This window comes from Lithobates pipiens, unplaced genomic scaffold (genome assembly GCF_037356315.1).
Source record: "Lithobates pipiens isolate NorthernLeopardFrog02 unplaced genomic scaffold, aLitPip1_a1.2 Scaffold_35, whole genome shotgun sequence".
NCBI classification, from domain to species: Eukaryota; Metazoa; Chordata; class Amphibia; order Anura; family Ranidae; genus Lithobates; species Lithobates pipiens.
Genome location: NW_027507811.1, coordinates 18,731,716 through 18,756,932, shown reverse-complemented (window position 1 = coordinate 18,756,932; position 25,217 = coordinate 18,731,716). Strand labels below are relative to the sequence as shown.

The 25,217-nt window shown below is 44.4% G+C and overlaps 1 protein-coding gene across 1 annotated transcript in view; it reads left to right on the top strand.

Moving 5' to 3' along the window:
• Positions 1-25,217, top strand: part of LOC143955184 (uncharacterized) — a 230,861-nt gene that overhangs the window by 101,051 nt on the left and 104,593 nt on the right. Inside the window, exons 9-17 of the mRNA XM_077465275.1 lie at positions 228-369; positions 6,461-8,082; positions 20,043-20,123; positions 20,212-20,329; positions 20,712-20,809; positions 20,919-21,050; positions 21,158-21,299; positions 21,552-21,649; positions 23,607-23,748. Of these exons, the coding sequence (XP_077321401.1) occupies positions 228-369; positions 6,461-8,082; positions 20,043-20,123; positions 20,212-20,329; positions 20,712-20,809; positions 20,919-21,050; positions 21,158-21,299; positions 21,552-21,649; positions 23,607-23,748 (2,575 nt within the window). The remainder of the gene's footprint in view (positions 1-227; positions 370-6,460; positions 8,083-20,042; positions 20,124-20,211; positions 20,330-20,711; positions 20,810-20,918; positions 21,051-21,157; positions 21,300-21,551; positions 21,650-23,606; positions 23,749-25,217) is intronic.

Below are 25,217 nucleotides of genomic sequence, written 5' to 3'. Positions count from 1 at the left end.
CAGCTGATTGGCTCCTTGTTCTGCTTCTCCCTCTCCCAGTCTGAGCTCTTATGTACAGGTACTGCAAGAGCCTGATACCAGGCAACATTTGGGTACTTACACTGCTTACATTTATAAATGAAAATACATTTAATGATGTATTAATGATTACAGAACTGTCATTTGTGTCTTTTATATAGGGTTGGAGTTTGGCTTTAATAGATGTTTTCTATTATTTTGGGGTTTAGGGTGAAAAGCGGATTAATATAAAAGCTGAGTTTAAAGAGGAAGAAGTGGAGACGTATCTGGGGGGTGATCAGCCATCCACAGGGAAGGTTGAAATGATTATGAAGAGTGAAGATGATGGAAATTCTCCACACATCAACACAAGTAAGTATAGGCACTATGGAAGAAACGGGTCATAGTCTCATTTTACTTCTGAGTATAAGGATTGTAGTTCAACCACCAGCCAACCCGCCACAGTACATACAATAAAACAATGCCCCGTGTTTGGTGTCATTAGGAAGAATTTTACCCCATTGTTGGTTTCATTGGGTCCAATTGTTGATGTCATTGAGAGGAATTGTACCCCATCGTTAATGTCAGTGGGAAAAATTGTGCCCCGTTGTTGTTGTCAGCGGGAAGAATTGTGCCCCATATTTGGTGTCACTGGGCATAATTGTGCCCTATCGTTGGTGTAATTGGAAGGAATTGTTCCCCATCGTTGGTGTAAGTGGGAAGAATTGTGCCCCATCTTTGGTGTCGCTGGATGGAATTGTGCCCCATCGTTGGTGTAATTGGGAGGAATTGTGCCCCATATTTGGTGTAATTTGAAGGAACTGTGCCCCATCGTTGGTGTCACAGGGAAGAATTGTGCCTCACTGTTGGTGTCAGCGGGAGGAATAATGCCTCATCGTTGATGTCGCTGGGCAGAATTGTGCCCCGCCGTTGGTGTAATTTGCAGGAATTGTGCCCCATTGTTGGTGTCCTTGGGCACAATTCTGCCCCATTATTGGGGTCAGTGGATGAAATCGGGCCCCACGGGCCAGATAAAAGCAAGCAAAGGGCTACAATTTGGAGACCACTGTCCTATACTGTATGATGCTGATGAGAAAACTAATGCAGACACCAAATTTAAGGATTGGTAAGCTCCATAGTGTTACATTTTTGCATTTAGGTTTAGGTGTGCTTTAAATGTGAAGGATTATTATCTGGAGCTGTCATCCTTAGAAAAGCAAGACTGTCCTATGTGAACATCAGTGTGGAAAATTGGGAAAACTGTGCTGGTTTTCCCACTTGACACAACAAGAATGGGGTTTGAAATGAGAACAGGCAGATCACTGTTGTAGCCGAATCCTGTGAACTCATATCGGTTACACCTACTAATAATGATACGCCATAGCTCTGGTGCAGATATACAACAAGGAATTCCCAGACAATGCTGACCTGACCTTAGGGCATCAATCACGGGTGGCTATGTACAGACCAGCAACCCCCATCCTCCGACCACCCAACTAAAAGCAGGATGTTATATTGAGGAACCGAGATGGACCTTTCATGTGGTGTACAGTATCTCCTCCTCATTTGTTGGAAACATGACGATATATTGAGGAATGGAGATGGACCTTTCATATGGTGTACAGTATCTCCTCCTCATTTGTTGGGAACATGACGTTATATTGAGGAATGGAGATGGACCTTTCATGTGGTGTACAGCATCTCCTCCTCATTTGTTGGGAACATGATGTTATATTGAGGAATGGAGATGGACCTTTCATATGGTGTACAGTATCTCCTCCTCATTTGTTGGGAACATGACGTTATATTGAGGAATGGAGATGGACCTTTCATATGGTGTACAGTATCTCCTCCTCATTTGTTGGGAACATGACGTTATATTGAGGAATGGAGATGGACCTTTCATGTGGTGTACAGCATCTCCTCCTCATTTGTTGGAAACATGACGATATATTGAGGAATGGAGATGGACCTTTCATATGGTGTACAGTATCTCCTCCTCATTTGTTGGGAACATGACGTTATATTGAGGAATGGAGATGGACCTTTCATATGGTGTACAGTATCTCCTCCTCATTTGTTGGAAACATGACGTTATATTGAGGAATGGAGAAGGACCTTTCAAAATGTGATGTTCTTAAAGGTCCATCTCCTTTCCTCAATATAATGTCATGTTCCCAACAAATGAGGAGGAGATGCTGTACGCCATATGAAAGGTCCATCTTCATTTCTCAATAGGGATGAGCTTGATGTTCGGGTCGAATGTGATTTCGACTCGAACATTGGGTGTTTGCCCCCGTTCACCGCAGAACAAACATTATGGGGCGTTCGCTGGAAATTTGAGCGCCCACAAATTGGCCCCCTTTATCCAGATAGGATTCCTGTGGGCCCGCCAAACACACAGGAAGAAGAGGAGAAAGAGGACTGTGTCAGCATGGATGTAGAGAATAAGACTCAGCAGCAGTCTTCAAGGGATGGTTTCCAGTCCCCAGAAACCAAAGGAGTTGTACGTGGTTGGGAGGAGGTAGTCCCTGCCAATGTCATCCTCAGCGACCCAGAGGATTCCCAATCGAATGTGTCTGCAAACTTATGCTGCATGGCCTCCCTGATCCTGCAAAGCTTGCGAAATGACCTGAGGATTCGAGGTATCAAGGAGAGGGATCATTACTGGCTGGCAACCCTTCTTGATCCACGTTACAGGGGTAAGATTGCAGAACTCACCCTGCCTTCGCAGAGGGAGCAGAGGATAAAACATCTTCAGTAGGCCATGAAGAAAGGTTTGTGCAATGCGTTTCCAGACCCTGGGAGGTTACAATTTCCTGGTACTGGACAACGCGTTGCTGAGGCTTCGTTCAGTCAGAGGAGGAGCGGTGGAGAAGGTGGCCAGCTGTCTGATGCCTTTAGACAATTTTTCAGTCATCAGCATCGAGGCCTGATCGGTTCAAGCAACCATCGCCAGAGTGTGCATTACATAGTGCAGGTATATCTTGGGGCAAGAGCAGACTTGGAGACCTTTCCAGCAGACTATCCACTGGGTTACTGTATGGATCACTGCTGCTGGATGGTTTGTAATGGATCATAGAGTGCGCCTGTCCACAGACTCCGATGATAGGCTCACATTCATAAAAATTAATCAGGCTTGGATCAGCTGCAGCTATCAAGCACCTGATGCTGATGTAACTGATTGATTTTTCTATGGATGTGGGATCCCTTGAAGACTGCCTATGCTGAGTGACTATCTTATTCCTCCTCAATCTTGATGATGCTAGCTTCTAACAATATTTTTGGTTTAGGGCACCACCACCACTGCCTAAGGCCCAATTTTTCTTCTCCTGATTAACGGGAGTGTAATTACAATTTTTGATCAAATATTTCACAGCAGGGGCCGTTCCTGTGCCCACCAAGAGTAACTGTGAGAGCTTACAGTGTTGTGGCACTACCAGGGTGGACTGACAACTCATGGGGTCCCCGGGCAATAGGAGATTATGGGGCCCCCAAGCAATCAGATATTATGGGGCCACACAGTATACACACACACACACAGTATACAATCACACAGTATACACATACCCTGTTTCCCCGAAAATAAGACCTAGCGTGATTGTCGGTGATGGCTGCAATATAAGCCCTACCCCACAAATAAGCCCTACCCCGTTTACCCAAAAATAAGCCCTACCCTGGAAATAAGACCTACAAGGACTTAAACTAGGGCTTATTTGGGGGGGTAGGGCTTATATTGCACCCATCACCAACAATCAGGCTAGGTCTTATTTTCGGGGGAAACAGGGTACATGTACACACAGTAGACACAGACAGGTTTCTAATGGCTAGAAGGTACTGGAGAGGTGGGGGCAACTATAATATCAGAATTTTTAGACCAAAAAGATGTCGGTAAGGGACATTTCAGAGACGGATGTAAAAAAACACAGATTTTTACATACTGTCCCTGGTTTTACAGAGGCTGGCAACCCTGAGGGGGCGCCCTAGTGGCCCGGGGTCCTCGGGCAGTGCCTGAGTAGCCGAATAGTCAGTCCGCCCCTGGGCACCACCAAAACCTAAGGCCCAATTTTCTGCAGAGTATATACGGCAGGCCGTATAGTATATATACTTCTGTTCAGAGTATATAGTTCCTGTGGGCCCCCCACACCATTTTTTTTTAAATGGGTGCGGGGGTTCCCCTTAATATCCATACCAGACCCAAAGAGCCTGGTACTGGGCTGAGGGGGACCCCTTCCCGTTTTTCTCAATGATTTTCATGTATATTGCCGGGACCTGACAATACATTACAGCTGCAAGCAGTGTTAAATTACTTTTTTTCCTTTTGAAATGTCATTTTGCTGTGGTATTGTTCTGAACACGGGAAAACTGCGCCACTTTACAGGCATACTATAGACACCCCCAGGCACAATATGTAAAGGAATATTTAATTTTTATTGTTTCACTTTAAGCATTTTTAAAATCACTGCTCCTGAAAGTTTTTTTCAACTTTTTTTGCATTGATATATGTCCCCTGGGGCAGGACCCAGGTCCCCAAACACTTTTTATGGAAAAAACTTGCATATAAGCCTTTAAAATTAGCACTTTAGATTTTTCACTTTTGTATCCCATAGATGGTGCTCGCGTATTCTAAACAAACTTTTTGTCCAACCGAGAGTAACGGTTCAGTCGGACAGGGAACCAGTTGTGGACAGAGGTAGAGGGGAAGCTGTCGCCACTAAGGGACCATCCACCTTGTTACCAGAGACCATTGTGAGTAACCTGGAGCTAGTACCAGAGCAGTCTTCTCACCAGCCGGGGACAGTGAAGAAGTGGGAAAACTTCAGCAAGTGCCAAGGTAGGGACCCATGGGCAGCAGAGATGCTTGAGGAGCATCAGTGAGTGCCAACTCAGGGACCCAGCAGGGAAGCGCGGGTGACGCTTGAGGAAGATATTGATTTTATGGAAGTGGAAGAGCTCAGGGGCTCTAGTGGCGATTGGGTCTGAGAGTCTAATGAGAGACTTGGCGCTCAGTGAGTAAAGACCTACAGTGAGAGACTGTAGCATGGGAGAAAAACTATTATGTTTTACCAATAGTTCAGTACAATTACTGTTAGTGACTGTTAGAAGATTTGTTGCCATAGGAGACAGCAGTCCTACCTGTACTGAAGTGGTGTCGGGCTGGAGGCCTTCGAATGAATAGCTGTCTACCTATAGAAGTCTTGGAGTCTGCCAATTGTCATTGCATCTACTTAAGGGTGTCCTGGCCCTAAACCCTCCCTCCCACAGTTCCTGTTCAAGAGACAAAAAAGGTCTCTTTGTTCTGCCTCTAGGACAGATAGCTAAACCTTCTTGTCCCAATAACTTCAGATACCATATTTCTTTGATCTCAGTTTTGTTAGAACAAGCCATGTGAAACTACAAAATAACAGAAATAGACCTCAATAAGTACAATATTGCATACAATACAGCATACATTGCAGAAACAACGATATACAATACAAGATGTTATAGTAAAAACATACTTTTTAAGTTCTCTAAGGGGAGATGGCGATAGATTGGGAAATACATGTGTTGCTTCCTGAGTATCTTCTCAAAGAATGGTGGCTGCTTCACTTCCTGTGAAGATTCTACCCAGAATTCCCTGCTTACTAACAACTTCCTTACTTAAACATACAGTAAATCAAATAAAACAGGACAACTGCAGCAGTACCAAAAAGGAATGCTAGATGGAGCCTGCCCACCACTTATGATTGTCTTATGTAAATTACACACTTTACATGTAAATTTAACATACACAGGTACAGATAATCAACATAAACATCTGGTGGACAGAACACCTTTTGCATCCAAAAAGTGTCCAGTGCCCATAACTTCAGCTTGTATTACACCCACCATGCCTTGTAACCCAATCTACCAAGAATGATGTCGGCTCTCCCTGACTCTGGAGGTCAACATTAGGCCTCTAGAAGTCAGAGAGCTCGCTACATTATTACTCCAAAATAGTTGTTATTGATGCACAATGAAACGTTACCCAATGTGCCATAGTTGTTTTGGATGTCTTTGATTCCATATTTTTTTTTCATATTTTGTTTCCATGACAGAGCTCTATAAAACTGTTTGAGTGTTAGACCGTGACATTTTATTACTGACATTGTTCACACTGGAGTACAGTATACGATCTTCAAATTCTTATATTATTATTATAATTTAAAATTCAGGTACATACAGGCAATCCATTGTAGTAACAAACCACCAACACGTTTTGGATAATGAAGCCTCAGTCATAGCTATTTATTATTATAGAATTAGCAGATGATATATGGACTCGGTGTGAAGACTTTTCTGGTTGATTTTGGAGGGAGAACAGGAGCCCAGCTGTGAGATCGGCATTTCCACTTATTCCACCGACGGGGAGGAGGAGCCAAAACTCCACTTATTTGTCATCTACTGAGATTTATTCTATTTTTTTACTTCTTTCCAACAGATGGATGTGATGTCAGGAATTCCTCGGAGAGACGTCTTCTATTATCTGCTGATTGTAAGTCAGAAGATAATGTCATCACACAGGATCCTCCAGGAGGAAATCCAAATACACAAAATATACATCACAGACCTTCCTGTCCGGAGACATCAATGGATCCCTCTGATCAGGGGGAATCTTCTCATCAATCACATACTATTGACTGTCCTTATTCATGCTCAGAGTGCGGGAAACCTTTCAAAAGGAAAGATAACCTTGTTGCTCATCAGAGAATTCACATGGGTGTTCGTCCTTATTCATGCTCAGAGTGCGGGAAATCTTTCAAAAGGAAAGATAACCTTGTTACTCATCAGAGAATTCACACAGGTGTGTGTCCTTATTCATGCTCAGAGTGCGGGAAATCTTTCAAAAGGAAAGTTAACCTTGTTAATCATGAGATAATTCACACAGGTGTACGTCCTTATTCATGCTCAGAGTGCGGGAAATCTTTCACTCTTAAAGGAAGCCTTGATGCACACATGAGAATTCACACGAGTGAGTGTCCATATTCGTGTTCAGAGTGCGGGAAAGCTTTCAGTTTTAAAGGAGGCCTTGATACACACATGAGAATTCACACGAGTGAGCGCCCCTATTCATGTCCAGAGTGTGGGAAATCTTTCACTCTTAAAGGAGGCCTGGATAAACACCAGAGCACGCACACGGGTGAGCGTCCTTATGCATGCTCAGAGTGCGGGAAATCTTTCATTCGTAAAGAAGGTCTTGCGGCACACCAGAGAATTCACACGGGTGAGCGTCCTTACTCATGTTCAGAATGTGGGAAATCTTTCACTCATAAAAGAGTCTTTGTAAAACATCAGAGAGTTCACACAGGGGAGTGTCCTTATTCATGTTCAGAGTGCGGGAAATCTTTCAGAAGGAAAGATAACCTTGTTAATCATCAGAGAATTCACACAGGTGTGCGTCCTTATTCATGCTCAGAGTGCGGGAAATCTTTCACTCTTAAAGGAGGCCTTGATAACCACATGAGAATTCACAAGAGTGAGCGTCCCTATGCGTGTTCAGAGTGCGGGAAATCTTTCACTCATAAAGGAAGGCTGGATACACACCAGAGAATACACACAGGTGAGCGTCCTTATGCATGCTCAGAGTGTGGGAAATCTTTCACTCGTAAAGAAGATCTTGCTCCACACCAGAGAATTCACACGGGTGAGCGTCCTTATTCATGTTCAGAGTGCGGGAAATCTTTCACTCATAAAAGAGTCTTTGTAGAACATCAGAGAGTTCACACGGGGGAGCGTCCTTATTCGTGTTCAGTGTGCGGGAAACCTTTCTCTTTTGAGGAAGACCTTTTTAAGCACCAGAGAATTCACACGCGTGAGCGCCCTTATTCCTGTTCTGGGTGTTGGAAATCTTTCACTGCGAAAGGACTCCTTGTTAAACATCAGAGAATTCACACGGGTGAGCGTCCTTATTCGTGTTCGGAGTGTGGGAAATCTTTCACTCAGAAAGGGAACCTTTCAAAACACCAGAGAATACACACGGGGGAGCGTCCTTATTCGTGTACGGAGTGCGGGAAAGCTTTCATTCAGAAAAAAGGCCTTGTTGCGCATCAGAGAACACACACTGCAAACCGCCCTTGATTGCATTCAAACTACGGGAACGTTTTACAGATAGAAGAAATCTAATTAGACATCAGAGGAAATTCGCCTTCCGATTCTTTCGACAAACGTAGGATGGCGGACCTTACACGGCCGCATTTTCCGATGAAAAGCTCTCATCTGTCTCTTTTTTTCTGGTCGGAATTCCGCTCGCGTGTACGCGACATAACCGGCGATATTACAGACCCCGCTTTGATAGTAGGGATTCTTTCAGGATGTATACACATCCAAGGTTAACTATCCCACGTAAGACCTAGTAAATTTATAGTAAATGTATTTGATGCCCTCATGCCGCGTACACACGATCGGAATTCTGGTCGGGAAAAGCTCTGATGGTTTTCCCGACGGAATTCCGCTCAAGCTGTCTTGCCTACACACCGTCACACCAAATTCCGACCGTCAAGAACGAGGTGACGTACAACCAAAAAAAAAAATCAAGTTCAATGCTTCCGAGCATGCGTCGAATTGTTTCCGAGCATGCGTAGAAATTTTGCACGCCGGAAATTGCTACAGACAATCGGAATTTTCCCATAGAAACCTTTTTCCGTCTGAAAAAATTGAGAACATGCTCTCAAATTTTTGCTGGTGGGAATTCGGCCAGCTAAATTCCGATGGAGCCTACACACGGTGAAAAGCTCTCATCGGTCTTTTGCAGGGCCGAAAATTCCGATCGTGTGTACGCGGCATAACACTTCCTAAACTAAATTCAGAACGAGTTGAGATGCTCGAGGCCACACTGTCCACAGACTATATCAAACTTGCTATCTCCCATTTTTGCCAAAAGCTAAAGCCCCCGGGCTCTGACGGATTACAAATTGAATTTTATGCTCGCTTTTCAGAAATCCTCATCCCCAGACTCTCACTTTATACCAAGCAATATTTAAGGCTTACGCTCTACCCCCGAATCCATGCGGGAAGCCATCATAGTTCTAATCCCTAAATCAGGCAAAGATCCTCACCTACCCGAATCCTACAGGCCTACCTCACTCTTACAAATTGACATCAAAATTCTAGCAAAAATCCTAGCCCTGTGTCTAAACAAGGTTATCCTCTCCCTTATCCACCCCGACCAAACAGGCTTTCATGCCAGCCAAAAACACTTCCTTTAATACTAGACGTCTTTTTTTTCATGAACGTCCAACAGCAAATAGAATCTAGAGTAGTCGTCTCCCTGGATGCAGACTCGATCGAATGGCAGTACCTGTGGCATTGTCTACATAGCTTTGGGTTTGGCCCTAACTTTATTCAATGGCTCACTATTCTATACAGTGCTCCTCAGGCTAGAGTTGTGGCTAATAGATGGACATCTGATGCCTTCCCACTTTCTCCGGGGACACGGCAGGGATGCCCCATCTCACCCGTGGCAGTGGAGCCTCTGGCAGTGGCGCTTCAAAAAACATCCAGACATTCACGGTCTAGCCTCAGGCACAGTGGAGGAAAGGGTAGGGCTCTACGCCGTTGACATGATACTATATCTCTCTGATTCTGGTCCTTCCTTACAGATTATCGAGAACTTTGGCAGGTTCTCAGGGCTCAAAATGAACTGGGACAAGTCACAAATTCTTCCCATTGATACAGTATATCCCCCCCCATCGAGAGAACAGGGTAATTTAACCTTCGTAAGAGTGAGTACTCTTAGCCCTTGTACACACGGTCGGAGAATCCGTCGGAATGTGTCCTATCGGACCGTGTTGTCGGATAATCCGACTGTGTGTGGTATGCATCGGACTGATTCCGTCGGAATATCCGTCGGACCCAATTTTCCAACTTGTTGGAAATATTTCCCGACCAACTGGTTCGATCGGACATACTCCGATCATGTGTACAGAATTTTGATCGGACCAAGTGCCACACATGCTCAGATCAAATTCCTACATTAAAGCTATTGGCTACTAGCCTGAATGTAGTCCCATCGTAACAAAATTACGTCATCACGTTCTGAATGATCGGATTTTTCGACAACTTAGTCCGACCGTGTGTATGCAACAGTTTCGGACAGTCGAAATCTCCGACCGTGTGTACAGGAGCTTAAACACCTGGTCATACATATCTCCAGGTTGTTGACAGATTTTATCCCCCTAAATGTGGAACCCCTAATCCCATTCATTAAGTCTAGGATCCAAATATGGGCAAGACTACCGGTGGGGGTGATGGGTCCTATAGGCCTAATTAAAATGATAATTTTACCGAAAATCCTATATGTGATATGGCACTCCCCAATATACATCCCCCTCAAATACTTTAAAATTATGGACACGCTTCTACAATCCTTCATATGGGGACCAGGCAGGCACAAACTCTCATGGAAAACATTACAGTATCCGACGACATCAGGGCCTTGCTTTCCCGGATGTTGGGACCTACTATTTGCCCTTGTACACACGGTCGGAGATTCAGACGGAATGTGTCCTATCGGAACGTTTTGTCGGGTAATCCGACTGTGTGTGGTATGCATCGGACTGTTTCCGTCGGAATATCCGTCGGACCCAATTTTCCAACTTGTTGGAAACATTTCCCGACCAACTGGTTCGATCGGACATACTCCGATCATGTGTAGAGAATTTTGATCGGACCAAGTGCCACGCATGCTCAGATCAAATTCCTACATCAAAGCTATTGGCTACTAGCCTGAACGTAGTCCCGTCGAAATGAAATTACGTCATCGCGTTCTGAATGATCGGATTTTTCGACAACTTAGTCCGACCGTGTGTATGCAACAGTTTCGGACACGATCCGACGGACAAAATCTGACGGATTTGGTTGTCGAAATCTCGGACCGTGTGTACAGGGGCTTAAACACCTGGTCATACATATCTCCAGGTTGTTGACAGACTTTATCCCCCTAAATGTGGAACCCCTAATCCCATTCATTAAGTCTAGGATCCAAATATGGGCAAGACTACCGGTGGGGGTGATTGGTCGTATAGGCCTAATTAAAATGATAATTTTACCGAAAATCCTATATGTGATATGGCACTCCCCAATATACATCCCCCTCAAATACTTTAAAATTATGGACACGCTTCTACAATCCTTCATATGGGGACCAGGCAGGCACAAACTCCCATGGAAAACATTACAGTATCCAACGACATCGGGGCCTTGCTTTCCCAGATGTTGGGACCTACTATTTGCCCTTGTACACACGGTCGGAGATTCAGACGGAATGTGTCCTATCGGACCGTTTTGTCGGATAATCCGACTATGTATGGTATGCATCGGACTGTTTCCGTCTGAATATTCGTCGGACCCAATTTTCCAACTTGTTCGAAATATTTTCCGACAAACTGGTCCGATCGGACATACTCCGATCATGTGTAGAGAATTCCGATCGGATAAAGTGCCACGCATGCTCAGATCAAATTCCTACACCAAAGCTATTGGCCACTAGCGTGAACGTAGTCCTGTCGTAATGAAATAACGTCATCACATTCTGAACGATCGGATTTTCCGACAACTTGGTCCGACCGTGTGTATGCAACAGTTTCGGACACAATCCGTCAGACAAAATCCAACGGATTTGGTTGGCAGAATGTCCGACCGTGTGTACAAGGGCTTTGGCCGCACAACTTTCACATTTCTATCATATAGATAAGTCGGACAGACATAGGTATTTCGCCTTAGTACTCGATTCAACAGACTCACGCTTCCCACACCCCTTTTGTGATATTCTTAGAGGACTGAAGGGCACGATGATATCTCCTCCTCATTCTAAACTCTCATTCCAATACAAAAGGGTTTGGGACCTGGTAACGTCCAGGCTGGATTACCCAGTATATCATGATAACACCCCTCTTTGGTACAACAAACATCTTTTAGAGCTTCTTCAGGTACCTGACCCCCTCAATCTGGATATCTCGTGGAATATACCTACTGTCACATGTACTCCACAATGGAGAAATTAGAACTTTTGACCAGCTCAAAATGGAATTCAATCTTCCAAACCACATGTTATTTCGCTTCTTGTAGGTATGACATGCCGCTCACACCCAGTTCATGACCGCGCATCCCGCAGTGTCTTTGCGAAGAACCACGTCAGCTAATATCCCTCTTTTATAATATGCTTACCACGCCCTCTACAACTAAACTAGCATACTCAGTTAAACGGAAGTGGACAGATGGGACAGGTGAAATAGAAGACGGGGACTGGGGTGACATACTGGAAACTCCCAAACTGGTTTCTCCTAAACTATCTGACAGGCTTATACAAACCTACATTGCCCATAGAGTCTACCTAACCCCACAACGCATGGCCAAATTCTGCCCATCTCGCAGCAACAGGTGCCCTAGATATCTGATTGCAGTTGGTACCTTTGACCACATCATCTGGCAGTGCCCTCGGATCCAGGGGGGGTACTGGTCTCAAATAGTCCAATTCTTGCATGATCAAACGGGTTCACCAGTATCCCTGGACCCCAAACAATGTCTATTGGGTCTATTCCCTGAAGAGGAAATGGATAATTTTACACGTCACTTCCTACATGAAACGCTGTTTACAGCAAGGAAAATAATAGCTCGTAACTGGATCCAGGCAGCAGCCCCTACGCTATCGCCCTGGATTTCAGAGATTAATAACACACAGCCGAATAAAAAAAAGTGGTTTACACGAATAGGGGGTGCCCAGCCAAATATAATAAAATCTGGAACAGTTGGCTGGAATCCCCTACACCTCGTAATTGTGCCTAATACATGTTATGCCTGTACAATTTACTGCTTGGCTAATGCTTTGTCAACATGCAAATATACAATATATATGGTCTTTTAACTTGCAAAAAATGACACCAAAAAATACTGGTTGAACTTATTTTATTGGTTGGATAATTATTTTGTATCTTACTTTGAAGTTCATTGAGCAGCACGACTATATTTAATATATATGTTACATTTGTCCTTGCATAACTCTTTTGTACTAAAATGAAAAACTCAATAAACGTTTGTTTCTAATGAAAAAAAAAAAGGGGGGGGGGTCGTCTTTGGAAAAAGTGGTATTAAGTTTATAGGTGGAGATGGATGGACCGGTCGTCTTCACTTGTTATATTCTTTGGAGACTCCAATGGTGGGATGTTCCTGCTACAGTCTCTGCCCCCCCCCCCCCCCCCCCCCACACACATACATTTTAGAATCTCCATTTTTTCATATTGCACATTTAAAAACAAATACAACATGGACAGCAGTAGTAACTCATAATAGGTTACAGGAGTACACAAAGACATAAGCATTCCAGGGAAACATTTAATTTCTTGAACCTCAGATTGTCCAAGGAGGGCAGATAGGCCAAGTGGTGTATGGTGCACATCACCATACATTAGGGGCATAATGAAAATATTTGAGTTTTTAGGGTGGTGGTTTAAATTTCCATATCCATAAAGAATAAATTATAGCCCTACAGTCCTCATTTGAACCAAGACTGAGCTAATCTAACACTTGTACACATGATCGGAGATTCCGACGGAATGTGTCCGATCGGAGCATTTTATCGGATATTCCGACTGTCTGTGGTCTGCATCGGACTGTTTCCGTCGGAATATACGTCCGACCAAATTTTACAACTTGCCGGAAATATTTTCTGACAAAATGCTCCGATCGGACATACTCCAATCATGTGTAGAGAATTACGATCGGACAAAGTGCCACGCATGCTCAGATAAAATTCGTACATCAAAGCTATTGGCTAGCCTGAAGGTAGTCCCATTGTAACGAAATAACGTCATCACGTTCTGAACGATCGGATTTTCCGACAACTTCGTCCGACTGTGTGTATACAACAGTTTCGGACAAAATCCATCGGACAAAATCCGACTGATTTGGTTGTCGGAATCTCCGATCGTGTGTACAAGGGCTAACACTTGTATAGCTAGCCATGTAAATCTGTGGGTAGCAAACTAGTAATTGTGACAATACAAGTAAAATGTTATCATTACCTGACAAGAAACAAGCAATTGTAGTAATACATATGCAATAAAGAGCAGGTACAATAACTGAGACTCCATGTGACTTTTTGTTTTTGTCTTCTGATGGAAAAAATGTAATATGGGTCTAACCTATGGAATGCTAAAAAAAAATGTATCAATGCACACTTACAATGATAGAAAGTAAAGGATCTTCTTACACAGACTATCACTGCACATGGACTTCCTTCATTTGTTGCTAATTGGAAAGAATGTTTCTTCCAATGGTGGTCAGTTGGGTAAAATCGCCATTCAAGACCACTCAAGAGAAATACTGCAGTAGATGCTTTGGAAGAGTTTGGCAAAAGAAGATACTGCAGACAATGATGATTGAGCAGTCAAAAAATGAATGTGGATGAGAGCTGTAAGAGAATGTAGTGTGGATGGTGGAGGAGAGCTGTAAGAGAATGTAGTGTGGATGGTGGGAGGAGATCTGTCGGAGAATGTAGTGTGGATGGTGGAGGAGATCTGTCGGAGAATGTAGTGTGGATGGTGGAGGAGATCTGTCGGAGAATGTAGTGTGGATGGTGGAGGAGATCTGTCGGAGAATGTAGTGTGGATGTTGGAGGAGATCTGTCGGAGAATGTAGTGTGGATGGTGGAGAAGATCTGTCGGAGAATGTAGTGTGGATGGTGGGGGAGAGCTGTAGGAGAATGTAGTGTGGATGGTGGAGGAGAAGTGTCGGAGAATGTAGTGCGGATGGTGGGAGGAGTGCTGTCGGAGAATGTAGTGTGGATGGTGGAGGAGAGCTGTCAGAGAATGTATTGTGGATGGTGGGAGGAGAGCTGTCGGAGAATGTAGTGTGGATGGTGGAGGAGATCTGTCGGAGAATGTAGTGTGGATGGTGGGGGAGAGCTGTCGGAGAATGTAGTGTGGATGGTGGAGGAGAACTGTCGGAGAATGTAGTGTGGATGGTGGAGGAGAACTGTCGGAGAATGTAGTGTGGATGGTGGAGGAGAGCTGTCGGAGAATGTAGTGTGGATGGTGGAGGAGAGCTGTCGGAGAATGTAGTGTGGATGGTGGAGGAGAGCCGTCGGAGAATGTAGTGTGGATGGTGGAGGAGATCTGTCTGAGAATGTAGTGTAGATGAGCTGTCGGAGAATGTAGTATGGATGGTGGTGGGAGAGATGTCGAAGAATGTAGTGTGGATGGTGAAGGAGAGCTGTCGGAGAATGTAGTGTGGATGGTGGGGGGAGAGCTGTCGGAGAATGTAGGGTGGATGGTGGGGGGAGAGCTGTAAGAGAATGTAGTGTGGATGGTGGAGGAGAGCTGTCAGAGAATGTAGTGTGGATGGTGGAGGAGATCTGTCGGAGAATGTAGTGTGGATGATGAGAGGAGATCTGTCGGAGAATGTAGTGTGGATGATGGGAGGAGATCTGTCGGAGAATGTAGTGTGGATGGTGGGAGGAGATCTGTCGGAGAATGTAGTGTGGATGGTGGAGGAGAGCTGTCGGAGAATGTAGTATGGATGGTGGAGGGAGAGCTGTCGGAGAATGTAGTATGGATGGTGGAGATCTGTCCGAGAATATAGTGTGGATGGTGGAGGGAGAGCTGTCGGAGAATGTAGTGTGGATGGTGGAGATCTGTCGGAGAATGTAGTATGGATGGTGAAGGAGAGCTGTCGGAGAATGTAGTGTGGATGGTGGGAGGAGAGCTGTCGGAGAATGTAGTGTGGATGGTGGAGGAGATGTCGGAGAATGTAGTGTGGATGGTGGAGGAGATCTGTCGGAGAATGTAGTATGGATGGTGGAGGGAGAGCTGTCAGAGACTGTAGTATGGATGGTGAAGGAGAGCTGTCGGAGAATGTAGGGTTGTTGGTGGAGGAGGGCTGTCGGAGAATGTAGTGTGGATGGTGGAGGAGATCTGTTGGAGAATGTAGTGTGGATGGTGGAGGAGAGCTGTCGGAGAATGTAGTGTGGATGGGGGGAGAAGAGCTGTCTGAGAATGTAGTGTGGATGGTGGAGGAGAGCTGTTGGAGAATGTAGTGTGGATGGTGGAGGAGAGCTGTCGGAGAATGTAGTGTGGATGGTGGAGGGAGAGCTGTCGGAGAATGTAGTGTAGATGGTGGAGGAGATCTGTCGGAGAATGTAGTGTGGATGGTGGAGATCTGTCGGAGAATGTAGTATGGATGGTGAAGGAGATCTGTCGGAGAATGTAGTGCGGATGGTGGAAGGAGAGCTGTCGGAGAATGTAGTGTGGATGGTGGAGATCTGTCGGAGAATGTAGTATGGATGGTGGAGGAGATCTGTCGGAGAATGTAGAGTGGATGGTGGAGGAGATCTGTCGGAGAATGTAGTGTGGATGGTGGGAGGAGAGCTGTCGGAGAATGTAGTGTGGATGGTGGAGGAGATGTCGGAGAATGTAGTGTGGATGGTGGAGGAGATCTGTCGGAGAATGTAGTATGGATGGTGGAGGGAGAGCTGTCAGAGACTGTAGTATGGATGGTGAAGGAGAGCTGTCGGAGAATGTAGGGTTGTTGGTGGAGGAGGGCTGTCGGAGAATGTAGTGTGGATGGTGGAGGAGATCTGTCAGAGAATGTAGTGTGGATGGTGGAGGAGATCTGTCGGAGAATGTAGTGTGGATGGGGGGGAGAAGAGCTGTCTGAGAATGTAGTGTGGATGGTGGAGAGAGAGCTGTCGGAGAATGTAGTGTGGATGGTGGAGGAGAGCTGTTGGAGAATGTAGTGTGGATGGTGGAGGAGGGCTGTCGGAGAATGTAGTGTGGATGGTGGAGGAGAGCTGTCGGAGAATGTAGTGTGGATGGTGGAGGGAGAGCTGTCAGAGAATGTAGTGTAGATGGTGGAGGAGATCTGTCGGAGAATGTAGTGTGGATGGTGGAGGAGATCTGTCGGAGAATGTAGTGCGGATGGTGGAGGGGGAGCTGTCGGAGAATGTAGTATGGATGGTGAAGGAGAGCTGTCGGATGCTGTTTGGAGTACCATACACCAGCTGGTGACGACTTTCAATATAGGCACGTCTGCCTGTCGGAGTTTCTGGTTTATATTATTCATCGTTTACCACTCCAGATGTGGTCATCGAGGTATATCATCATACCATCACTGTTTTCTATTAAAGACTTGCTGGATCGGATGGTCTGAATGCCTGTTTGACCCACCGCTATACGGCGTGGGTGTCCATCTTCTGTGGTAAGAGTACCCAATCTTCCTGTTATCTATGCATATTTATGAATGGCATATGGAGAAATCTGCCCATCCTTGTTTACCATCATTTGAAGAGGCATCACTCCTATGTTTCCTTTAAATAGGACTATATAGCACTTTAAAGAGGAACTTTCACTCACATTGTTTGTTTACCACGGACTGTTTACTGGTCTGGTTTTTCACAGAAATCTTTATATTGGTTTACACCATAGAGATATTTTTTGTTTTTTGCACATTGACGCTTTTGTTGTATATTTGCACGATGCTGGTTTTTATTAACAAGTAGTTATTAGTATAATACTCATCCCTTGGGGTTGCTCTAGAGATTTTCTTACCTTTACAAGCGCAGCATTTTATATATTTTTTTTAATGTTTTTATTGTGCAATGTGCATTAAAAAAAAAAAAATTAGACATGCTATCTGCCAATAGAAACAAAATTCTATGCATCCAAAAATATAGAAAATATACCAAATCAAATCATTATTCAACCAAAAAATAATGTCAAAGCAATAACTCCAAGGCCAATAAGAAATAACACGTTATCTCCTCCGATTCCGCAACATGTCTGGTTGATGAACGGCCATTTAGAAACGAAATGAAAAGCTCTAAATGAAAAAACGTGAAAAGAAAAGCGCGAATCAACACTCACCAAACTTCTACTAACACAAGATTAGCAGAAAGAGCCCAAAGGGTGGCGTTAAAGAGCTGAAAAACCACGTAGTCCGTCTAGCATGTCCCTACGTTCGTAATTGTTGGCCAACAATTGTGTAGCCCTGTGTATGCAAGACAAGTTTGGGCCAACGCCCTTCGGACAAAATTTCCACGGCTTTGTTGGCGGAAAGACCCCCTATGGGGGTAGCACCTTGAAATAAGTACAGATAAGCAGGCGCAGAACGCCCTCTGAGTACGTGCAACTACCCGTTTACTACTCATACTGGAACTGTCATATACTTTCACCTACACATATAGATTCATATATGTTCTTTACGGTGTTGCTTTGATTTTTGACTTTTTGGATTCTTGGACTTTGTCACATCTTTTCTATTACTTTTTTGTTTTGGATGCAACAGTATTGCACAACACTTTTTTGATTGAATTAATGTACGTTATGGACTTCCATACGCCAAATGAAAGGATTTGGACACTATAATGTGTGTTTTTGCACGGTATATACATTTTTTTATGATTAAGGGTAACTGTTATGGTTGATTCACTTATGGTGTATATACTTATATTTTCTTTATAGTCACTATTATTTATACCAGACTAACTTACATACATACTAACTAGGAACCCTAAGGCAGTAGAGTGCCGCAATTTTCTTAGGGGGGCTACACTGTGAATTTGCCCACTTGCACGTACTCTGAGGGCATTCTGCGCCTGCTTATCCATACCGATTTCAAGGCGCTACCCCCATAGAGGGTTTTTCTAGCCCCTAGGTGAGGATGATAGGTGCTTAATATCTGATTTATTGCATACCCTTACACCTGCGATTATAACCACTTTCTGTGCCTTTTGATACAGGTAGCGCCACTGACCCCAATTTTTGCTTGTTTGTTATATCTCTAGAGCCCCTTAGGGGAGCCCTATTAGGGGAGGCAGCCACCTATTAACTTTATCCTAAGCGTGGCATTTTTCCATTTTATATACAGTACATTTGTTGGCGGAAAGTCCGATTCTACGAGGCATGACACATAAACACACAACACAAGTATATTAAAAAAAAATGATGTAAAGAAAAAATGCGGCAATAAACATACCGTATTTATCGTGTATAACATCGCACCCCAATTTAAGAGGGAAGTTTCTGTAAATAACGTTTTTTTTTTTTTAATAATAAACCACTTTGAAGAAAAATAATGTTGAGTGATAATCAATGCCCATCTGCAGCCTCAATGCAGCCTAATCTGTGCCCATCTGCAGCTTCAGTGCAGCCTGTTCTGTGCCCATCTGCAGCCTGTTCTGTGCCCATCTGCAGCCTGTTCTGTCCCCATCTTCTCATCAATGCAGCTCATCATCTCATAGGATATCACCGAGCCGTCATCTGTTTCCTCGGCTCTCAGTCGGTAGTGACACACACAGTCCAGCCTCCGCTATCGGCATTGGACCAGCTCCTGTGATAGACAGAACACTGGTCCAATGCCGGTGGGGGAGGTGGGACTCTGTGTGTGACGTGAGAGCCGAGTGGAGAGGAGATGATGGCTCGGTGATTTCCGGCGGCACTCGTCCCTCTCTTTCCCCTCCGAGGTACGCTGTCAGCGTATAACACACACTCGCTATTTCCCCCCCGATTTATACGACGATAAATATGGTACTTTATTTTTCTGTGCTTTTACCAGCAATTTATTTAAGATGGTTACAGGATCTGGTGGTTCTTATTATTTTTGTGCCTTGCAGTGTTATCTTATAAAATTCACATACTAAAAATAGACGGTGATCCTCCTTTAATGACATTACTCTCAAGGTGGAGATCTTTTCGAATTATACCTATTAGATTGTAAGCTCTTCTGAACAGGGCCCTCTTAATCCTCTTGTATTTTATTGTATAATAACTGTATTGTCTCCTTTTATATTGTAAAGCTCTGTGTAAACTGTTGGCGCTATATAAATCCTGTATAATAATAATAATAATAATATCGAGTGGAACACGAGGACAGGGGCACTGTGATTGTACAGACACAGGAAGTGATACCACAAATGTGGAAGAAGTGATGTCAGGTACAGACAGGAAGTGAGGTAACGTATAAACAGGAAGTGATGTAGCCGACTGAAAAGGAAGTTCTGGGTGAGAGGTGAGTTATGAGGAAGTTGAGAGAAGACTTTGGAGCTCTTCAAGAGATACAGTTATAAGAAGATTCTAGAAGTCCCCAACAAGATCATTTATCTGCTGACAGGAGAGGTGAGGAGGATTCTGGGAATTCTGGGACATTATCCAGTAACAGACAAGGGATGTGTCTGGATGGTGACTGTATCATTGTGTGTGTCAGGTTCCTATAAGGTGTCAGGATGTCGCTGTCTATTTCTCCATGGAGGAGTGGGAGTATTTAGAAGGACACAAGGATCTCTACAAGGACGTCATGATGAGGCCGCCCCTCACATCACCGGGTAAGAGGAGACTTTATTGTAAAGGAGAGAGCAGTACGGAGGGTCCAACTAGATCCCCCATCATCTGATAAACACATAGGGGTTGATTTACTAAAGACAAAAATACTGTGCAGTTGCCCTCTGCAAGTGCAGATGTAAATGAGCAGAAGCTCTGCTGACTTCCACCATCCAATCGTGTGCAAGCAAAAATGCTCTTCTTATTATTTTCCTTGCACGTGATTGGGTATTCTTTTCAAAGTGAAGCCTTTACTCATTCACTAAGCTCTGGAGCAACTGCACTTGCAGAGGGCAACTGCACTTTGAAAAGTGCACATTCTATTTGGCTTTAGTAAATAAACCATGTAGAAACAATGTATTCAGTCAGTGTGTATGTTTCCTACAGATGGATCCAGAAATGGGAACCCACCAGAGAGATGTCCCCGTCCTCTGTATTCCCGGGATTCCACACAGGAAGATCACACCATCCCCCACCATCATCAGGTATATCGAACTGAGCAACTCAAAAATAATTTTAATCTTTGAATGTACATTCTTCTGTGTAATTCCTTGCTCCTTTTTACATTTGTTTTCTATCATATTTGGGGTTTAGGGCGAAGAACTGGAAAACATCAAAGTTGAGATTAAAGAGGAAGATGAAGAGATGATGATAAGTGGAGCTCAGCAGTTTATGGGAGGGGCTGGTCTTCTGGATTCACAGAATTCCTGTTATCACCATGATCAGGTAGATGGAAAGAAGATAAAATTGGCTTCAGACCGTATAAGATTGTACTCTTCTTTTAGTCTATTGGTCCTCACATTTTAAAGTTTTCTTTCTTTTTGTTGGTTTAGCATGAAGAACTGATGTATGTGAAAGATGAAGTTAAAGAGGAAGAAGAGGTGATGGCTGTGATGGATTATCAGGAGTCAACGGAGGAAGTTGGGATGATGGTGACAACTAAAAAAGAGGAATTTTCTCTAGATATTAGGGCAGGTGAGTAATGAACACTAATACAGGAACTTTTCAAGTATATATGTCAACTATTAAAGATTTGTAGACCTTCCCATCAAGTCCTATGATCTCTACAAGGACGTCATGATGGACAATCAGCCGCCCCTCACATCACCGGGTAAGAGGAGACTTTATTGTAAAGGAGAGAGCAGTACGGAGGCTCCACCTAGATCCCCCATCATCTGATAAACACATAGAAACAATTTATTCAGTCAGTGTGTGTGTTTCCTACAGATGGATCCAGTAATGGGAACCCACCAGAGAGATGTCCATGTCCTCTGTATTCCCGCGATTCTACACTGGAAGATCATAACTATGCACGCCATGATCAGGTAGATCGAACTGAGGAACTAGAACTCAAATAGAATTCTGCACTTTGAGATAACATTCTTCTGCCATCTTTTGTTTGTTTATACAAACCCATTCTCTCATATTTGGGCTTCAGGGTGAAGATCTGAAAAACATCAAAGTTGAGGTTAAAGTGGAAAAACCTGTCTGTCTACTTCGGGGTCTGTGCGCCCTCTGCCGACGCTTACTGCGATTTGACACCTGCACGAGTTTGGCAGCTGATTTCAGCTAATGATTTTGGCTGAAATCAGCTGATTGCTGTGTCCAATTACACACAGAGCTCTGTGTTTACAAATCACAGGACTCTGTGTACAGGGAACAGTGATCTGGCTTTTTTTTCTTCTCCCTGCAAAGCAAAGATAGTAAAGCAAAAGCATCCCCTATTGCACATGGTTAGACACTAGGGTTGCACTGATACTAGTATGGGTGCTGATACCGAGCATTTGCACGAGTACTTGTTCTCGTGCAAATGCTCCGATGCCTGACCCGATACCTGAGCGGCCAGGGATGATCGGCGTGGAGGGAGTTACAAGCACAATCTCCCTATATAGATTTCAATAAAGCAGCTGACAGCCGATTCTCCTCCTCTCCCCCCTCCCCCCCCACCCTGGTGGCTTTCAGCTGCATTATGAGAATCTATACAGGGAGATTAGTGCTTGTAACTCCCCCCCCCCAACTGTCCCCTGTGTCCTTCTCCGTGTCCTCCTCCATGCTTCCCTGGTCCCCCTCCTCTGTGTCCTCCATGCTGCTCCAGTCCCCCTCCTTGTGCTCTTTCAGTCCCCCTCCTCCATGCTCTTCCAGTCCCCCTCCTCCATGCTCTTCCAGTCCCCCTCCTTGTCCTCCATGCTCCTCCAGTCCCCCTCCTTGTCCCTTGTCCTCCATGCTCCTCCAGTCCCCTTCCATATCCTCTGTACTCCTCCAGTTCCCCTCCTTGTCCCTTGTCCTCCATGCTCCTCCAGTCCCCCTCCGTATTCCTCTGTGCTCCTCCAGTTCCCCTCCTTGTCCCTTGTCCTCCGTTCTCCTCTAGTCCCCCTCCTTGTCCCTTATCCTCTGTGCTCCTCTAGTCCCCCTCCTTGTCCCTTGTCCTCTGTGCTCCTCCAGTCCCCCTCCTTGTCCCTTGTCCTCCGTGCTCCTCTAGTCCCCCTCCTTGTCCTCTGTGCTCCTCCAGTCCCCCTCCGTGCTCCTTCAGTCCCCCTCATTGTCCAGCCCCCCACCCCTGATCTGTCAGGATGGAGAACGGAGGAAGCAGCTGGTAAATTTGTCATTTACCGGCTCCTTCCTTTTATGAATTCACAGTCAGTGATCACTCATAACGGATTATCATAAACTGGGTTTACAATGTCTCTGTTTATGAATGGAAAGGAGCCTCTGTCTCTTGTCCATTCATCTTCAGTGCAGCTGAGGCTGCAGAGAAGTGGACTGGGGAATCTGTGTCCTCAGTCCCTTTCCCTGTCTCAAAGGGGAGATATCCGAGGTCTGTTTAGACCCCGGATATCTCTCCAAAGCCCCCCAACAAGGCTCATTAAAAAAAGACATAAAAAAAAGTATTGGTACAGTCTTAAAGTGGTATTGGTGCAACCCTATTAGAAACGCAATTAACCCCTTGATTGCCCCAAGATGTTAACCTCTTCCCAGCCAGTGTCATTAGTACAGTGTCAGTGTACAGTACTAGCACTGATCACTATTGTTGTCACTGTTGATGTCAGTGTCCATTACTGACCCTTTCAGCCAGCATCAGTTAGTGCCAGTTTGCCCGCCACATTACAGTCCACAATCCCACTATAAGTCGCTTATCACTGCCATTACCAGTATAGCGTCTATAGCTGCGTAAATACCAGTATATATACACCATAGTTTATAGATGCTATAACTTTCACACAAACCAATTAAAATACACCTATTGGGGTTGTTTTTTTATTATCCTATTATTTTGGGGTTTAGGGTGGAGAACGCATTAATATAAAAGCTGAAGTTAAAGAAGAAGAAGTGGAGACGTATGTGGGGGGTGATCAGTCGTGCGTGAAAAAGGTCGGGATGATTATGAAAAGTGAACAGGAAGAAATGTCTCTACTTATCAACACAAGTAAGTATAGGCACTATGGAAAAAACAGGTCACAGTCTCATTTTATGTCTGAGTATAAGGATTGTAGTTTAACAGATTGGCTGTGGAACAAATTTTTCGTATATCTTGCACACAGGTAAAAATCCCAATTTTTTGGCAATAAAATAACTTAAACTTCCAAAGTTTAAAAGAGACTTTGTTCAATAAAAAGTATAAGGATTGTAGTTTAACTAGAATTTTAAATTTCTTGCACACAGGTAAAAATCTTAATTTTTTGGCAATAAAATTACTTAAACTCCCAAAGAGACTTTGTACAATAAAAAAGGAAGATGGTTACACATTTGTATCTCTCATGATATTTGCACAGCCAGGAAATGGTGCATCTGAAACATTGTCGCGTCTGTTTTTATTTGTGTAAATAGTGGAATTTGCCTCGCTTCCCATCCTGGTGCTGGCGGTTTTATTCCCAGGCTCCCAGTATCCGGAGATCCTGGGAACCAGGGGAGGGTGGTGGGGCACTAGCAGGGAGCAGCACTGCACCGCCCGCTTTATAAAAGTGATTGGCGGCTCTAAAGCCACCACATCATTTTCACTTTCAAGTCGGGAGCCGGCTCTACAAACGGAGCAAAAGCTGATGGCTGCAGTAGGTTGGAACCTTAAACCTTTGCCTGTAAGGGTGGGTATATCCCAGAGGGGTCTGCAAGGCCTGGGTGTCATAGGAATGGACCACTAGTCAGGGACCTGTATAGCACTCAGCCGCTAACTATACTTTTCGCACAAATTGCAGAGGTGAGCGCCTATAAAGGATCAAGTGCCCAATGCCACATTACAGGTGGTCCCTACAGTATGGGGTCCAAGTATGATTCCCAAGGTTTAACAGAGGTTGCACTGCACAGAGGTTGTTGTGATAGAAGAAGGTTGATTGAAGAATCACAAGATAAAACAACAGTTAAAAAGGAACCTCAGTCCCCCTTTTTAGTGGCTTGGCTCCCCCTGCTTTGTAGTGCCGCCATGATGGTGCTCCATTCCTCAATATAACGTCATGTTACCAACAAATGAGGAGGAGATACTGTACACCATATGAAAGGTCCATCTCTATTCCTCAATATAACGTCATGTTCCCAACAAATGAGGAGGAGATACTGTACACCGTATGAAAGGTCCATCTCCATTCCTCAATATAACGTCACGTTCCCAACAAATGAGGAGGAGATACTGTACACCATATGAAAGGTCCATCTCCATTCCTCAATATAATGTCATGTTCCCAACAAATGAGGAGGAGATACTGTACACCATAAGAGAGGTCCATCTCCACTCCTCAATATAACGTCATGTTCCCAACAAATGAGGAGAAGATACTGTACACCATAAGAGAGGTCCATCTCCATTCCTCAATATAACGTCATGTTCCCAACAAATGAGGAGAAGATACTGTACATCATATGAAAGGTCCATCTCCACTCCTCAATATAACGTCACGTTCCCAA